The 14,600-nt window shown below is 44.7% G+C and overlaps 1 protein-coding gene across 1 annotated transcript in view; it reads left to right on the top strand.

Moving 5' to 3' along the window:
- LOC126188789 (basic proline-rich protein-like) overlaps window positions 1-13,444 on the top strand; it is a 39,060-nt gene extending 25,616 nt beyond the window's left edge. Inside the window, exon 2 of the mRNA XM_049930402.1 lies at window positions 13,398-13,444. Within this exon, the coding sequence (XP_049786359.1) occupies window positions 13,398-13,444 (47 nt within the window). The remainder of the gene's footprint in view (window positions 1-13,397) is intronic.
- The last annotated feature ends 1,156 nt before the right edge of the window (window positions 13,445-14,600 follow it).

Below are 14,600 nucleotides of genomic sequence, written 5' to 3'. Positions count from 1 at the left end.
CAGGCAAGTCTGCTGAAGCACGCTTGTGGATGCGTGCTTGTCAAGCATGCAGTTACGCGTGTGGCCGACTTAAGAGTCGGCTCCACCAAGACATTTGAATGTTCTCCACTATCCTTTTTGGTGGTCGTCCAGCTGGAGACGTGTTACGAAACTCAGTTTACCTGAGAGACCGCAGCCCACTGAACGCTGTCTGGGGTGAGGAAGCACGGTTCTGAAGTTTGAGCTAAGTGCAGCTGTTCACATAGAACACACGTACCGTTTATTTTACATTTTTTGCGAGTTTTTTGTCCTTTTGGGCGTTCTGTATTGATGTTGGACCACACCTCTTTAGGCAGTTTGTAGTTTTAGTGTGTTCCGAAGAAGGCATGGTTATTCACGCCGAAACCTAGGTTAACGACCGGTTTCTATGTGCAATCGAGGTGGATTCATTATAATCATTAAATTATTCACGATGGCTGACGCGCTGCAGTGTTAAGAGTTCTCAAAAAAACAGACAGTAACTATCTCAAAATGGTTCAAATGGTTCTGAGCACTATGGGACTTAACATCTGAGGTCATCAGTCCCCTAGAACTTAGAACTACTTAAACCTAACTAACCTAAGGACATCACACACATCCATGCCCGAGGCAGGATTCGAACCTGCGACCGTAGCGGTCGCGCGGTTCCAAACTGGAGCGCCTGGAAGCTCTCGGCCACACCGGATGGCTTGTAACTACCTCTACGTCGGTAAAATACCCTTGTCCTTCCAGCACTAACGCACTAGCTAATTCTAACAAACTAAAATAAGGAATCTCTCAGACGTCTTCTCTATGTCATTACATTGTTCTATGACAAATTACTGTCGAGTGATTCACTAACTGAAAATAAAAGTATTAATTCCCCTTTTACACTTCTATGTAAAACGCCAGTGGAAGGATATTAAAAACACGATTTATCCCTGACACATTGAAATAATAATCTCTCAGTATAAATCAACCTTGCATTATGTATAAGTTTCTTTAATTTATGTTAATAGAAAAGTAACTGTTCGTTCATTCCAAAACGTATATCTCCGAAAGTTCTTCCCGATTGCTTTGTAATTTCGAGAAAATGTTTCATTCAAGTAGGCACGTGCTTCTCCATACTTACTAGACTGCTACATATAATATATAAATAGATAATAATTATTGTCGATATCTATATAAAACTGTAAATGTTTGTTTCTTCAGTAAATTAAATCTCCGAAAGTTGTTCACCGAGTCCTACGAAATTTTACGCAATATTCTAATGAACATTAGAACGGACGTAGGCCATGTAACTCTAATATACAAAAGTAACTGTACACACTTCTTGGATGTAATGTATGCGTCAAAATAAGAGTGAATCGTTAAAGTTTTGTCTGAAATTGTTTTATTTCAGAGTTATGCAGCAGAGTAGCGATCACAAGTACGACACAAAGAACACAAAATTAATTCTTTTCAGAAAGCGACGACACGAAAGGGCCCCGAAATTCATCTCAGCTACGTATTGCACGTTTACCTCAGGACAAGTTTAAAATGATGTCCATGTAGACGAAGGCAGTGACGTGCTCGACTTGTTTCAGCTCTCGGAATGTTGCAAGATCCGTTCATCTCATTGTGAATGGTTAGGCAGCCATTTTCAGTTCGCTGCTGTAGTTGTGCTACGTTCCCAGTTGCAACACCTCGCACGAGCTCCCTCAGACGGCCCTAAAGGTAGAAATCCGGCGGTTAATAGCTGGAGATCTGCCGGGCAAAGCAACTGGTTCTTCCGACCTCTCCACTTACTGTGATATATTCGAAGGAAGAAATATACACTACTGACCATTAAAATTGGTACACCACGAAGATGACGTGCTACAGACGCGAAATTTAACCGATTTGCAAATGATTAGCTTTTCAGAGCATTTACACGAGGTTGGCGGCGGTGGAGACACCTACCACGTGCTGATATGAGGAAAGTTTCCAGCCGATTTCTCATACACAAACAGCAGTTGACCGGCGTTGCCTGGTGAAACTTGTTGGCCTCTTGTAAAGAGGAGAAATGCGTACCATCACGTTTCCGACTTTGTTAAAGGTCGGATTGTAGCCTATCGCGATTGCGGTTTATCGTATCGCGACATTGCTGCTCGCGTTGCTCGAGATCCAATGACTGTTAGCAGAATATGGAATTGATGGGTTCAGGAGGGTAATACGGAACGCCGTGCTGGATCCCAACGGCCTCGAATCACTAGCAGTCGAGATGACAGGCATCTTATCCGCATGGCTGTAACGGATCGTGCAGCCACTTCTCGATCCCTGAGTCAACAGATGGGGACGATTGCAAGATGACAACTATCTGTACGAACAGTTCGACGACGCTTGCAGCAGCACGTACTATCAGTTCGGAGACCATGGCTGCGATTACCCATGATGCTGCATCACAGACAGGAGCGCCTGCGATGGTGTACTCAACGACGAACCTGGGTGCACAAATGGCAAAACGTCATTTTTTCGGATGAATCCAGGATCTGTTTACAGCATCGTGATGGTCGCATCCGTGTTTGGCGACATCGCGGTGAACGCACATTGGAATCGTGTATTCGTCATCACCATACTGGCGTATCACCCGGCGTGATGGTATGGGGTGCCATTGGTTACACGTCTCGGTCACCTCTTGTTCGCATTGACGGCACTTTGAACAGTGGACGTTACATTTGAGATGTGTTACGACCCGTGGCTCTACCCTTCATTCGATCCCTACGAAACCCTACATTTCAGCAGGATAATGCACGACCGCATGTTCCAGGTCCTGTACGGGCCTCTCTGGATACAGAAAATGTTCGAACGCTGCCCTGGCCAGCACATTCCCAGATCTCTCACCAACTGAAAACGTCTGGTCAATGGTGGCCGAGCAACTGGCTCGTCACAACACGCCGGTCACTACTCTTGATGAACTGTGGTATCGTGTTGAAGCTGCATGGGCAGCTGTACCTGTACACGCCATCCAAGCTTTGTTTGACTCAATGCCCAGGCGTATCTAGGCCGTTATTACGGCTAGCCGTGATTGTTCTGGGTACTGATTCCTCAGGATCTATGCACCCAAATTGCGTGAAAATGTAATCACATGTCAGTTCTAGTATAATATATTTGTCCAATGAATATATATTCTGCATTTATTCTTGGTGTAGCAATTTTAATGGTCAGTAGCGTAGTAAATACTATCTGCGCTGTTGTACAAACCAACATGCTGATTTTTCACCCGAAAATATTGAACTATACGTTACAACAAGACTTTTCATTCGCATACGCTTCCTAAATATGAAGCTGACAGTGAAAAAGGCAGCAGCAAGAGCACAAAAGCAAAAATTCCGCCACTGGCGCTCTTCATCTACCACTAACACCTAACCAGGTAAATCAAATGTTTTAAGTAATTTTCTGAGAACTTACTGAATTTACAAGTAGTTATTTGTGCCGCTGTCTCGCTTTGCTCCTATGGTGACGCCACTTCGCCAGCCAATCGCAGTCCGCTTCGCTTCGGGCCCAACCTTCCGTTTAATAATCTTAATTAAAGTTCCTTGCCTGCCATTCAACGGGCGAAACAAATGACTGGTTACAGTGCCGAGTCTTTTATTTCCGACATAAACATCTTTTACGATTTCGCCGGCACTCTGTGAATGTCTAAGCTGTGAGTCATTAAGCGGAAAGCTACGGGTAGATTGCATCGATTACCCAGTTAATACTACCGAAAGCTCCCTACGCGTTAAGAGATATGCCTGGCCTTCAGTCCTAACAGTCAGTTGTTGAAGCCGTCACGCTGTTATGATAGAACCATACGGATCGTAAGTGAATGCTTCAAAGATAGCAACTTCATAGCATAATTGAACATTTGACCATTTTCATTTCATTTTCATAGGCATGTCTGTTTTCTGTACGTGTGCTGAAACGTTGCAGTGTTGTCCCCATGTGTTCAACTTCGTTTTCAAGAAGATACATAACCGTTAGACAGCTGAGCAATGTAGGGAATATCTATAGAGAGAATTTTGCAGCAGTGTACAATACCGTAATTATTGGTGAGTAGGTCATGAAGCTGTAGTTTCTCTTGTACTATTTTGTACTGACGAAGACACAACTATCCTAAATTCCAACACCACAAACAGTATCAGTGTTAACATCGATAATGGTTAAATGTAAGTTCGTCGTTGTGTGTCTGTACAATTAGACATTATTATCACTCTAACTTTTCCAACATCCTCTAGCAGTGAGATTAATTTTTTCTATGATTCTAACACTCATGTTGGTGCCAAACTCAACAAAAATACATCAGTCGACTCTGAGAGAATATGGAATGGCAATCCCTAATTGACGAGGTACGTTAAGGTCTGTTTCAGCAGATGGCAGTTTACAGCGGTCATTGACCCTATATGGACACTGACCCACCTGCCAATGTTGCGTCCTTGAAGAACAGGTGCACTTCATTCACCTGTTAAACTCATCTGACGTCCAGAGAAGTTATCAGTCAACTGCGCTCTAACGAGTCCATTCTGCTTGGTTAAGTTTTCAATGCAACGACACTGGGTGAAAAAAAAAAATTGCTCTGAGCACTATGGGACTTAACTTCTGGGGTCATCAGTCCCCTAGAACTTAGAACTACTTAAACCTAACTAACCTAAAGACATCACACACATCCATGCCCGACGCAGGATTCGAACCTGCGACCGTAGCGGTCGCGCGGTTCCACACTGTAGCGCCTAGAACCGTTCGGCCACCCCGGCCGGCACGCTTGGTGAGTTTAAGTACAATTACGAATGGAGAGAAACTAATTCTAGTAGAAATGAACTACGAGGTGCATTCAAGTTCTAAGGCCTCCGATTTTTTTCTCTGGACTGGAAAGAGATAGAAACATGCGCATTGTTTTAAAATGAGGCCGCGTTCATTGTCAATACGTCCCACAGATGGCAGCACCGTATGGCAGATGGAATTTTACCGCCAGCGGCGAGAATGAGAACTGTTTTAAATACTTAAAATGGCGACGTTTTCCTTACTTGAACAGCGTGCAATCATTCGTTTTCTGAATTTGCGTGGTGTGAAACCAATTGAAATTCATCGACAGTTGAAGGAGACATGTGGTGATGGAGTTATGGATGTGTGGAAAGTGCGTTCGTGGGTGCGACAGTTTAATGAAGGCAGAACATCGTGTGACAACAAACCAAAACAACCTCAGGCTCGCACAAGCCGGTCTGACGAAACGATCGAGAAAGTGGAGAGAATTGTTTTGGGGGATCGCCGAATGACTGTTGAACCGATCGCCTCCAGAGTTGGCATTTCTGTGGGTTCTGTGCACACAATCCTGCATGACGACCTGAAAATGCGAAAAATGTCATCCAGGTGGGTGCCACGAATGCTGACGGACGACCACACGGCTGCCCGTGTGGCATGTTACCAAGCGATGTTGACGCGCAACGACAGCACGAATAGGACTTTCTTTTCGTCGGTTGTGACAATGGATGAGACGTGGATGCCATTTTTCAATCCAGAAACAAAGCGCCAGTCAGCTCAATGGAAGCACACAGATTCACCGCCACCAAAAAATTTCGGGTAACCGCCAGTGTTGAAAAAATGATGGTGTCCATGTTCTGGGACAGCGAGGGCGTAATCCTTACCCATTGCGTTCCAAAGGGCACTACGGTAACAGGTGCAGCCTACGAAAATGTTTTGAAGAACAAATTCCTTCCTGCACTGCAACAAAAACGTCCGGGAAGGGCTGCGCGTGTGCTGTTTCACCAAGACAACGCACCTGTACATCGAGCTAAGGTTACGTAACAGTTTCTTCGTGATAACAACTTTGAAGTGATTCTTCATGCTCCCTACTCACCTGACCTGGCTCCTAGTGACTTTTGGCTTTTTCCAACAATGAAAGACACTCTCCGTGGCCGCAGATTCACCAGCCGTGCTGCTATTGCCTCAGCGATTTTCCAGTGGTCAAAACAGACTCCTAAAGAAGCCTTCGCCGCTGCCATGGAATGATGGCGTCAGCGTTGTGAAAAATGTGTACGTCTGCAGGGCGATTACGTCGAGAAGTAACGCCAGTTTCATCGATTTCCGGTGAGTAGTTAATTAGAAAAAATATCGGAGGCCTTTGAATGCACCTCGTATATCGTGGAGGCTAAGCGTCCTGAAAGTAAGTGGCTGTGCATTCGTAATTACATCGAAACGAAATCAGAGACAGTCCCTAGGAAACTGTAGTTTCTCTTGTACTGTTTTGTACTGACGAAGCTATAAGTATCCTAGATTCCACCGGCACAAACAATATGTATTCGACTTTCATAATCTTTATTGCAATATAATATTGGATCAATTAATATGTTTTCTAGATAATTACTTTTCGTGATTGTTCCGCCAAACTGTTTAGTTCGGTTAATTATCAGTTTGAGTGTACATACTGTTATGACAACATACTGTCAGTTTCAGTTCTGTTTCGGCTTACACTGATCACCTAGAACATTCACTATCGATATAAAACCGTCCAGGCGATAGCAGTGTCACCTGGCGAGGAGTGACTGCTTGTCAGACGCACGCACGGTGCATGTAGTATCAGTGAGTCTTCTGCCCGTCTGTAGAAAGGTGAAGTTGCGCGATCTATCTCATTTTGACAGTGGGAAGATTGTGATGGCCCGCAGGCTCCGCACGTGCATTTCTAAAACTGCACGACTTATCGGGTGTTCGAGGAGTGCTGTGGTGAGTGTTTTCAACACGTGGCGAGAGCTAAGTGAAACCACGTCCAGACATCGTGGGGTTTGGCGGCCACCACTTATTAGAGATGTCGGACGCTGTGAACCGTGAATTTACTTTCAAAACTTTTTCTTAGGAATTTACTTTATTTAGTAGCGATTCATCAAGAACATTACTACATTTAATCACACTATGTGAGCGTGCAAGTAGTTGCCAGTGGGTAACTGATGAAAACAAATCAAATTTCTTTCAACAAATGGAAATTTTATTCCTAAAAGCACTTTTTTAAGAAAGAGATTTAAAATTATAATCAGAAAGCACCCTCTAAATATCAAGTTACAATTTATTCAGAGGCAGAAGGAATAAATTTTTGACAGTAGGAGCTTTCGGGCTGAGAACCTTGCCGCTCCCTTTTGACACGGCCGTAGTCACGACCGCTCACAACAACTTCTGAAAGACTACACCGGTGCAAATCTGCAACACACCAGATTACTTTAAACTAAAAATATTTTAACAACTCACACAAGCACATAAACTATGCACCCCGTAGGAGGAATGGAAATGGTACAAAACACTAACATTAAAAGATTAACTTGCCACCAAAGATGCAACATGATTTTATTAAAAAGAAACTCTTACGGTGGAAGGGTGGCAACTTTATATACTAAAATAACCATTTACATAAAAACCCATGAAATACAGTCTTAAATAAAATATACTAGGTTAGCCAAACATACTCTACATTACACATATACCGCGTCTCAAGATGATAGGCAAGATAAAAACATATTTCAGGAATTCGGCCGTCACCCTTCAAGCAATAAATTCGTTAACACTGAATCCGACAAACATGACAGAGGCAGCTATTAACGTATGGCAGATTGACAGGGAGATTGCAGAACAACCCGAACCGCAGGTTGCTCTAACCCGCCCCTACTCCACAAGGGAAAAATGGACCACCCAATTCATTAATAACGACCTTCCCGCTGGTGGGCAAACGGAGAAGAATGGTGGGACGACCCCAAAACAAAGCGGCTGGAGACCTCACCAAGAAAACAAGTAGAATTTAACAAGTAAATGAAACAACATATCTCCAATCACTTAACTTCTAATAAACTGCGATTTCTGGCGAAGACCTGGCACAGCACCCCCAACGCTCTCCCGAACCGTCCGCTGCCAGCCGCTTCAACGGACGCAGGAAGGCGCGCCGATCTCCCGTCTCACGGCGTTGCAGCTCGCACCGGCCAGACCGATGTCGTGGGTTGACTCCTGCTGCTCTCGTGTCGACCGCGAAGCCACTACCCCTCGCAATACGGCGCGGGCCACTGGACTCACGTGGGGACCTCACATGCGCCGACGCTCAAGGTGGACAAGTCGTCTGGTGTCTCAGTGCGCGACAGCCCAACCGACCGATCCAACCGCCAATGACCGTTGCCCGAGCAACTCGAGCAAACTGGCTGCCTAACGCGCAGACTCAGATGCAGGAACTCAGCCCCGACCGGGCTACCACTAGCTGAGTTCTGTTACTGGTGGAGTGGCAAGACTCTCATTTTGCCGGCTTTAAAGTTTGATCCAAACGACAGACATACTAGCACTCCGAACGACTGACAGACACTAACTGCCGCACAAATGCGAACGAGAGACAGACCAGCAACGGGTGACAAGTGACTGACCCAGACTCACTCCGACTGACCAACTGCCACTGGCAAGCTCATAGCGCCCCTTAAATCCACCAGAGGGAGACAACAAAACTGCGATTGCCACAGCGGTGCCATCGCCAGAAACGGAGGGCGACTGCTTCACACAACGCGCTGCGGCGCACTCTAAAAACAGCAAATTTTACCACGGCTCACGCGGTATGCTGGCAGACTGGTAAAATAGGACAGGCTCCGAACTATGGCGGAACTAACATCAGACTTTAATGCTGGGCAAAGTGTGCCTGAAAGGACATTGCACCGAAAACTCCTAACGATGGGTCTGCTCAGCCTACCACTCTTGCATGTGCCGATGTTAACATCACGACATCGGCAATTACGGCTGAAATGGGCGCATGACCATCGGTACTGGACGTTGACGCAGTGGCAGGGAGTTGCGTGGTATGATGAATCCCGATACCTACTTCATCGTGCAGTTGGGAGAGCCCGAATCCGTCATCTTTCAGGGAAACAGCTCCTTGACACCTGTACTGTGGGACGGAGGCTCCATCATATTCTGGGTAAGACTCACGTGGCATATGTTGGTGCCTGCCCGCATCTCGTGGTCGTGCGGTAGCGTTCTCGCTTCCCATGCCCGGGTTCCTGGGTTCGATTCTCTGCCTCGTGATGGTTGTGTGCTGTCCTTAGGTTAGTTAGGTTTAAGTAGTTCTAAGTTCTAGGGGACTGATGACCATAGATGTTAAGTCCCATAGTGCTCAGAGCCATTTTTATGTTGGTGCCGTTCAGCTCGCGCAAAGCACAATGACGGCCCAGGCGTGTCGTACACTTACTGCAGACCACGTACGCCCCTTCATGACGATCATGTTTCCGACATAAGTGGCATTTTTCAAAAAGATAATGCGTCCTACCACAAGGGCAGGAGTGAGTGGAATGGTTGGAGGAACACAGTCACGACTTCCAGTTGATGTACTGGCCCCCCAACTCGGAAGATGTGAACTCGATCGAACACATCTGGGATGTGATTGAACGTGGCGTCTGAGCTCATCGTCCGTCCACTCTCTCCGTAATTCACGGGAATCAGGTGACTTGTGAGTTCATATGTGTTGTTGACTGCTTCCATTCCATGGCAAGTCGCCGCTGTTATCCATGCCAAAGGTGGACTTTTTGGCTTTTCGGTAGGTCGTCCTAATGTTCTGGTTGTATTACTTTGCAAGCAATAACTGCCTAGTGAATGGACCCAGATGGCCATTTGATGTTCCATGCAACACTTATTTCTGTGATACTATGAAATTTCGCAGTTTTGTTATTAATACTAGGGAATGGAAATCTCATAAGACCGGATGATGAGATAAAAGAAATTATTGAGGTAGTGAAGGGAGACGAAAATTTAATAGTCGTGGTTGATTGGAATTCGAGAGTAGGAAAAGGGAGAGAAGGAAACATAGTAGGTGAATATGGATTGGGGATAAGAAATGAAAGAGGAAGCCGCCCGGTAGAATTTTGGACAGAGCATAACTTAATCATAGCTAACACTTGGTTCAAGAATCATAAAAGAAGGTTGTATATATGGAAGAAGCCTGGAGATACTAGAAGGTGTCAGATAGATTATATAATGGTAACACAGATATTTAGGAACCAGTTTCTAAATTGTAAGACATTTCCAGTGGCAGATGTGGACTCTGACCACAATCTATTGGTTATGAACTGTAGATTAAAACTGAAGAAACTGCAAAAAGTTGGGAATTTAAGGAGATGGGACCTGGATAAACTGACTAAACCAGAGGTTGTACAGAGTTTCAGGGAGAGCCTAAGGGAACAATTGACAGGAATGGGGGAAAGAAATACAGTAGAAGAAGAATGAGTAACTTTGAGGGATGAAATAGTGAAGGCAGCAGAGGATCAAGTAGGTAAAAAGACGAGGGCTAGTGGAAATCCTTGGGTAACAGAAGAAATATTGAATTTAATTGATGAAAGGAGAAAATATAAAAATGCAGTAAATGAAGCAGGCAAAAAGGAATACAAACGTCTCAAAAATGAGATCGACAGGAAGTGCAGAATGGCTAAGCAGGGATGGCTAGAGGACAAATGTAAGGATGTAGAGGCTTATCTCACTAGGGGTAAGATAGATACTGCCTACAGGAAAATTAAAGAGACCTTTGGAGATAAGAGAACCACTTGTATGAACATCAAGAGCTCAGATGGAAACCCAGTTCTAAGCAAAGAAGGGAAAGCAGAAAGGTGGAAGGAGTATATAGAGGGTCTATACAAGGGCAATGTACTTGAGGACAATATTATGGAAATGGAAGAGGATGTAGATGAAGATGAAATGGGAGATACGATACTGTGTGAAGAGTTTGACAGAGCAATGAAAGACCTGAGTCGAAACAAGGCCCCCGGAGTAGACAACATTCCATTGGAACTACTGACGGCCTTGGGAGAGCCAGTCCTGACAAAACTCTACCATCTGGTGAGCAAGATGTATGAAACAGGCGAAATACCCTCAGACTTCAAGAAGAATGTAATAATTCCAATCCCAAAGAAAGCAGGTGTTGACAGATGTGAAAATTACCGAACTATCAGTTTAATAAGTCACAGCTGCAAAATACTAACGTGAATTCTTTACAGACGAATGGGAAAACTGATAGAAGCCGACTTCGGGGAAGATCAGTTTGGATTCCGTAAAAATATTGGAACACGTGAGGCAATTCTGACCTTATGATTCACCTTAGAAGAAAGATTAAGGAAAGGCACACCTACGTTCCTAGGATTTTTACAGGAAGCTTTTGACAATGTTGACTGGAATACTATCCTTCAAATTCTGAAGGTGGTAGGGCTAAAATACAGGGAGCGAAAGGGTATTTACAATATGTGCAGAAACCAGATGGCAGTTATAAGAGTCGAGGGGCATGAAAGGGAAGTAGTGGTTGGGAAGGGAGTGAGACTGGGTTGTAACCTCTCCCCGATGTTATTCAATCTGTATATTGAGCAAGCAGTAAAGGAAACCTAAGAAACATTCGGAGTAGGTATTAAAATCCATGGAGAAGAATAAAAACTTTGAGGTTCGCCGATGACATTGTAATTCTGTGCAGAGACAGCAAAGGACTTGGAAGAGCAGTTGAACGGAATGGATAAGGTCTTGAAAGGAGGATATAAGATGAACATCAACAAAAGCAAAACTAGGATAATGGAATGTAGTCGAATTAAGTCGGGTGATGCTGCGTGAATTAGATTAGGAAATGAGACACTTAAAGTAGTAAAGGAGTTTTGCTATTTGGGGAACAAAATAACTGATGGTGGTCGAAGTAGGGAGGATATAAAATGTAGACTGGCAATGGCAAGAAAAGCGTTTCTGAAGATGAGAAATTTGTTAATATCGAGTATAGGTTTAAGTGTCAGGAAATCGTTTCTGAAAGTATTTGTATGGAGTGTAGCCATGTATGGAAGTGAAACGTGGACGATAAATAGTTTGGACGAGAAGAGAATAGAAGCTTTCGAAATGTGGTGCTACAGAAGAATGCTGCAGAGTGCTCGGTAGTTCCCGCTGCAAACTTCTAGGGCTTCTAGGGTGGAGCGAGAACGTAATATTATGAGTAGGAACCTATGTCCGGTAGCGTACCGTTTCTGTTCTAAAGCGTCCAAGTATATTGATGGAAAACGATAAGTGTCAGAGTTGCTTGTCAGTTGCTTGTCCTGGTATGCAAAAGGATAGACAGGGTGATGTGTACTACGTCACGGCCGGCCGCGGTGGTCTAGCGGTTCTGGCGCTGCAGTCCGGAACCGCGGGACTGCTACGGTCGCAGGTTCGAATCCTGCCTCGGGCATGGGTGTGTGTGATGTCCTTAGGTTAGTTAGGTTTAAGTAGTTCTAAGTTCTAGGGGACTTATGACCTAAGATGTTGAGTCCCATAGTGCTCAGAGCCATTTGAACCATACTACGTCACGCGGTCATCTGATGTCATTTAACGGCTGCATTACTGGGAGACTCCTGTAGAGACCTGCTGGCACCATTTCTGGCCGCTGTAGTATAAAATGAAGAGACACCAGGTGGGATGGAGTGTGTGTACCAGATCCTGCTTCGTGGGTACAATGTGGTGGTGGTCGCCACACTGAGCTGTTGTAATGCATCAGTATTGTTCTGTACGTACGGTATGCTGGTTTCTTTTGTGTCTTGGAACAATGTAAACACGTAATGTTTAAGTGTTAGTACAGACAAATGTGCTTCAATGATAAATGGATGTTTTGTTATGTTTCTTTCGAATTGTTACCTAATAACTGTACTGCGTCATGCCTAATTAAATTCTTGTAGCAGATATGGATAAGTTAAACATCTGGATTGAAACCGTCACAGAACGGAAATATCACGTTTCCCGACATGGCTTCCCATTCAAAATATTGTGTACTCACTCCCCTTTACAAGTACTAGAAGCTTGTAATGGGAATTTCCGAACAACCTGTCACAAAAGCTTAAATAATTCATCCTGTCACAAAAGCTTAAGTAATTGGTAAGATTCCCATATCTCTAGGTGAAGAGCATTGTTACCATCTTTCAAAGTCTAGATTTAGTACAAAAATATCCCAAATTGCAATTCAAAGATTGTTGCAAAAAGTGTGATAGTTGTCTTTCCACTCTGATGCCAAAGTGTTTCAGTCACCGAGGAGAAACAGTCATTACTTATTACGTCTTCATCGTGGTAACTTTTTTCATTTGTGTACTGTTACATTTATAATATAAGTGAAAATTTGACTTTATTAACGACTGAAAAATCGAATGCTGATATCGTATAAGTTCAAGACAAGTCTGTTTAGAATGAATTAGGTATATTCAATTTCAGAAACACTTTTAATAGCAAGAAGTGTCTTCGCTGATATTAGGTGTGTGTAAAGGAATATAGTATCAATAAAAACTCTCTTACAGTCAACACACTGCCGGTTTTGCATAGACATTGTCACGCATAAGTATGCATTTCTCTCATGTCCAAAGTAATAAGAAACAAATGGAGACATTCTTTCCTGTAAAATTATTCTTTCTTTTCAGATGTCGCCAGGAAACGGTTTCGGCACCTCTGTGACAGAGCTGACTAGGCAGCACCTCTTGGCCAGCAAGCCATTTCACGTCGCATGCCAAATATTTGGTCTGATGCCGTTTTCGGTTGATACAGGGACAGCAACTATTCAGCGGTCGGGACCGGGTTTTGTCGTTGCAGCCGTCTCTGGTACAATACAGATGTTTTCTGCCTGCGCATCGTCATACTTTTTCTTCCTGTCTCTAGAATATTCTGCAATGGATATCATTATGTACATACGAATTTTGCTGCAATCACTAACGACAGTAATTTCAGTGGTTTCCGATCTAATTCTCAGTGTGAGAAAGTACAGAACAATACTCCAGTTGTTAGCGTCGATTGACCGGTCGTTGGTGGACCATCTAGGAGCGGTGAGAACATCACCAGAAAAGTTCGTGAGGTTTCAGCTCTACTCATTACTCGCCATTTATTGTTCATTGTTCAGCGTCATGTTAAATGGAGATGTTAGCTTATGTAACACATTAAAGACGTTTTTAAGCTTGAACGCATTTGGAACAGTTATAATGACAATGGTAAGATTTGCAAATCTGCAACTGATTATACGACACAGATTGTCGTTACTGAATCTGTGTTTGGTCAGCATGTTAAGCGAACGGGGCAGGACGCTCCGTAGAAGGATGATACCAGATGTACGCCGAGACCCGAGTGTCACGTCACATACGGCACTCACAGGCTCCGGTTTCCCGCCGTCCTCAGTGCGACGAGTAGCTCGAGCGTACGCATCACTGTGCGAGTTGTCCGTGGTGGTAACATCTGTTCACGAAAATGTCTTGATACTGTCGCTGGCAAACATATCGTCGTGTACAGTGGAAACGGTGTACTCTATCGCAACGAAGCCGAAGTGCGCTGGTGACACTGAATGTGTGTGGCAGTTCTGGTTCGGCCTGACGTTAAGCCTGACCACTCTGGCGTTATTGGTGGTGCCCACGCAGCTGGTGACGTCAGAGAGCGGCCGCACTGCGCGGCTATGCTGTCAGTTGCTGCTGAGGGGGCAGAGTGGGGGCGGCGCGGCGCAAAGGGAGGCGCGGCTGCTGGCGTTGCAGGTGTCTGTCCGCCGCCCCGCCTCCACGCTACTGGGGGCGCTCACCCTAGACCTGACCGTCGTCTCCGGCTTCATCTCCGTCGTCACCACCTAGACCACCCTGCTGCTCACT

This window comes from Schistocerca cancellata, chromosome 5, assembly GCF_023864275.1.
Source record: "Schistocerca cancellata isolate TAMUIC-IGC-003103 chromosome 5, iqSchCanc2.1, whole genome shotgun sequence".
NCBI lineage: Eukaryota > Metazoa > Arthropoda > Insecta > Orthoptera > Acrididae > Schistocerca > Schistocerca cancellata.
The sequence above is the reverse complement of the archived record's forward strand: the minus strand, read 5'-3'. Positions and strand labels throughout refer to the sequence as shown.